This window comes from Penaeus monodon, chromosome 22 (assembly GCF_015228065.2).
Source record: "Penaeus monodon isolate SGIC_2016 chromosome 22, NSTDA_Pmon_1, whole genome shotgun sequence".
NCBI lineage: Eukaryota > Metazoa > Arthropoda > Malacostraca > Decapoda > Penaeidae > Penaeus > Penaeus monodon.
The window spans coordinates 2,443,327-2,446,444 of NC_051407.1; the positions used below are offsets into that span (position 1 = coordinate 2,443,327).

General features: G+C 55.2%; 1 protein-coding gene across 1 annotated transcript in view; it reads right to left on the reverse strand.

Annotated features, from left to right (window-relative positions):
• Positions 1-3,118, reverse strand: part of LOC119586823 — a gene marked incomplete at its 3' end in the record, with an annotated part of 5,846 nt that continues 2,728 nt past the window's right edge. The window contains 1 exon segment of the mRNA XM_037935548.1: positions 1-3,017. Within this exon segment, the coding sequence (XP_037791476.1) occupies positions 1-2,996 (2,996 nt within the window).

A 3,118-nucleotide genomic window follows, 5' to 3' on the forward strand; every position in this document is an offset into this window, starting at 1 on the left:
AAAGCGTCCTCCTTCTCCGTCGTGGGAGTCGAGGCGCAGGACGAGTTCTGCGAGTTGGACTTGGACGTCAGATTGCTGTACACGTTGTTGTTGTTGCCCATGTCGAAGAAGCGAAGCTCGTCGGGCTTCAGGTTGCGGCAGTTCCTCGGCAGCTTTTTTGCGGCGGGAATCACCGGCAGGGGCTCGCTCTTCTTCACCCTCAAGGACCCTCCGCGGGGATAGAAGGGCTGCGGGTCCGCCTTCTTGACCCTGAGGCTCTGACTGCGCACGAAGGGTTCGCTGGACCCCCCCATGCCGAAGAACCGGAGCTCGTCAGGGTTCAGGGTTCGCACTTTCCCGGGGATGCTCTTGGTGGGGATCGTCGGCACGGGGGGCTTCTCCTTCTCGGCCGCAGGAGGCTTCTCGGCATCGGAATCGGACGAGGTGGACGTGCTCTTGACGCGGGGATGGTTGATCTTGGCGAACTTGTCGATCAGGGAGGTGATGTCCGACTCTTTTCGCTCCCTCGGCTCCTTGTCAGCTTTGTCTTTGTCATCGTCTTCGCTAATACTGTCTGTCCGCACCTTAGCAAACTTGTCGATGAGATGGCCTACTTTGCCAGGTGAGGCGTCGAGTGCCGTCTCTTCAGAACGCGTTGCACTGCTCTTCTTTCTGTCACCTTTTCCCTCGCCGTCACTGCTGTCGCCGTCCGAGTCAGCATCACGTACGTTGGCAAATTTGTCAATCAGGTGTCCTACTTTGCCATGCGAGGATTCGAGCCCGAGGTCTTCTGAGAGAACTGAGCTGCTTCTCACACGACCGTCTTGCTTCTGGTTCTTCTCGAAGTCGGTTATTAGGGTGTCAATCTTACTGTGGGTGTCTTCTGCCTTGTTAGTCTGTGATGGCGCAGCCAGGGCTTCTTTGACGAGGGTCTCCATTTGCCTGATTTCTTCTTTAATGTCTATATGCTGTCCTCTGGCTTCGTCTTCCCCTGATGTAGTGTTGTCTTCCTCTTCACTCTCACTATGTAATAAGTGAGTTAATCGTTGTTTCTGAAGCAGTTTTTCATTCTCCAGTCTGTCGGCGTCTGTCTCGTCTCTGTAACCGTAACTTCTCTCTTCTTCTTTTCTCCTGTTCACCAACGTTTCTTCTTTATTCCTCCAGTAATCTTCGATTTGTTGGTCTCTTTCTGCGCTTCCTCTTTTGACAGACAGTAAGAGTTCATCGGGTTCCTGACTATCAGTGCTATCATCACTTGAACTACTTGAGCTCCTATGTCTTTGCACAGGGGACTTCTCCTGCGTGACCACTCCATGCCGAAGGGATTCCACGGGTCTCGGTTCACTCTCCTCCCCATCAAGATTTCTGTGACGAGTCTGCGGACTGCTTGAGGCCTCATAAGATTTGATGTAGGACTTAACATCTGAATTTGACACTTCCTTTGAGTGAGGAGTCTCTCTTACCTCGAAAGAGAACTTGTTTGTCATTTCTTCCACAGGCTGATCGGGTGTGGTAGTCTGGAATTGCTGTAAGAGGTTCTTGACCGTGTTATGAGTGTTGATCTCGGACAGAGAGGGGCGCACTGGCCTTTCCCGTTGGACCTCTTTGTTCTGCTCAGCGCTCTCGAAGGGCGCCCGCAAGTCCTGTGTTGTCGACCACTGAATCCTTCTGACGGTAACATCATCCCTCCCAACAGTCTTCGAGAAAGACTGGGCAGATGCGGCCTTTTCAAATTGCTGTCTCAAGTTACTCACAGAGGGAGTGACTGAACTGGCTTCTGTCGTTTCGATCAGCACCGGCTCTGGCTTCTTCACAGCACAGGGAAGGTCCATGTCAAAGACATCGTCCTCTGACTCCGAGCTGCTGTGACGTACAGCGAACTGCTTTCTCAGTTTAGTGGCTTCTCTGCGTGGGGGCAACAGTATGGGCGATGCAAAGGAATCTTTTACTCCTTGACTCTCAAACTGCATCTTCAATCTCTTCACCGACACAGGACTTGCAAGAACGTGTGGACGCTTTGTGTTAGGCTCCGGTTCGCTCTTGGACCGCTGTCTGGACACAGGAACGTGGGCTTTTGGCTTCGGTTCAGACTGCACCTCACGGACTAAAGCCTTATCTACCACAATGATGTTCACTTGCCTGGCAGTCTCTCGTGGTAACTTATGGGCCTGGAGGGTTGTTGCCTCCTTCTCCAGCTTATCAGGCTGCTGAAAACGCCTCAAAATTTCTTTGAACGAGGGTTGTGATGTGCCAATTTCTTTTGTCTTTTTCTCCTCCCCCCTCTCATAATGCTCGAGACTTCCATGGCGGACGGGCTTCACCTGGCGTGTCGCCGCCTCAGGCTCCGTCTTCAGGGCCTGGCTAGCGACCTCCACGCTCTTCGTCGGCGAAGGGAGCGGCCATTTCCCCTTGGGCGACAGAGGGGACCTGTCGCTGGTCACCGATTCATTTGACTTGGCGTCGAACACGTTCTTGAGGGCTCTGACGGAGGGCGTGCCTCCGGAAGGGAACTCGTTCTCAAACTCACTGCGCTTCTGCCTTCGCTTTACCAGCAGTGCGCCGTCGGAGGTGGTTCTCTCCAACCTCCGGCGCTGCGGGGGGCTGCCGAAGGCAGGGTTGCTGAGGCTCGGGCTGGGCGGCGGCGTCACCGTGTTCCGATCGAGGCGGGGATTCAAAGTCTTGCTCCTCACCATCGGCAGGGGCGAGGCCGACCTGCTGCTCACCGGGGAGCCGATGGAGAGCGGCGACATGGGCCGCAGCGAGCGCCCGGGGATCTCGTCCTCGAGGTTCAAGGACGGCATGGACTTTGCCCGAAGGATTCTGAGGAGCGAGCCGTCGGACTTGAAGGTGTGGGGCTCTGTCCTCGGCACGTCGTAGGGGATAGACTTGGTGCGCCACACGGCTGTCAGGCGGGGCGTCGGGGGGGTCCTGGAAGCCATGCTGGAGGTCGCGGCGTCCACTCTGTCACTTCCGGAGAGTTTACCGATTACGTAGGATGCGAAGGTCGCCGCGGACATGTTCTCCTCACTCTGCGCTACCTGCGGGAGAGGGAGACGTCAGGCGCCGCGGGAAGGGGTGAGATACGCGTTAAATTCATTAATCAAGGCTGCTTTTTACGTTACTTTTGCGATACAGAATA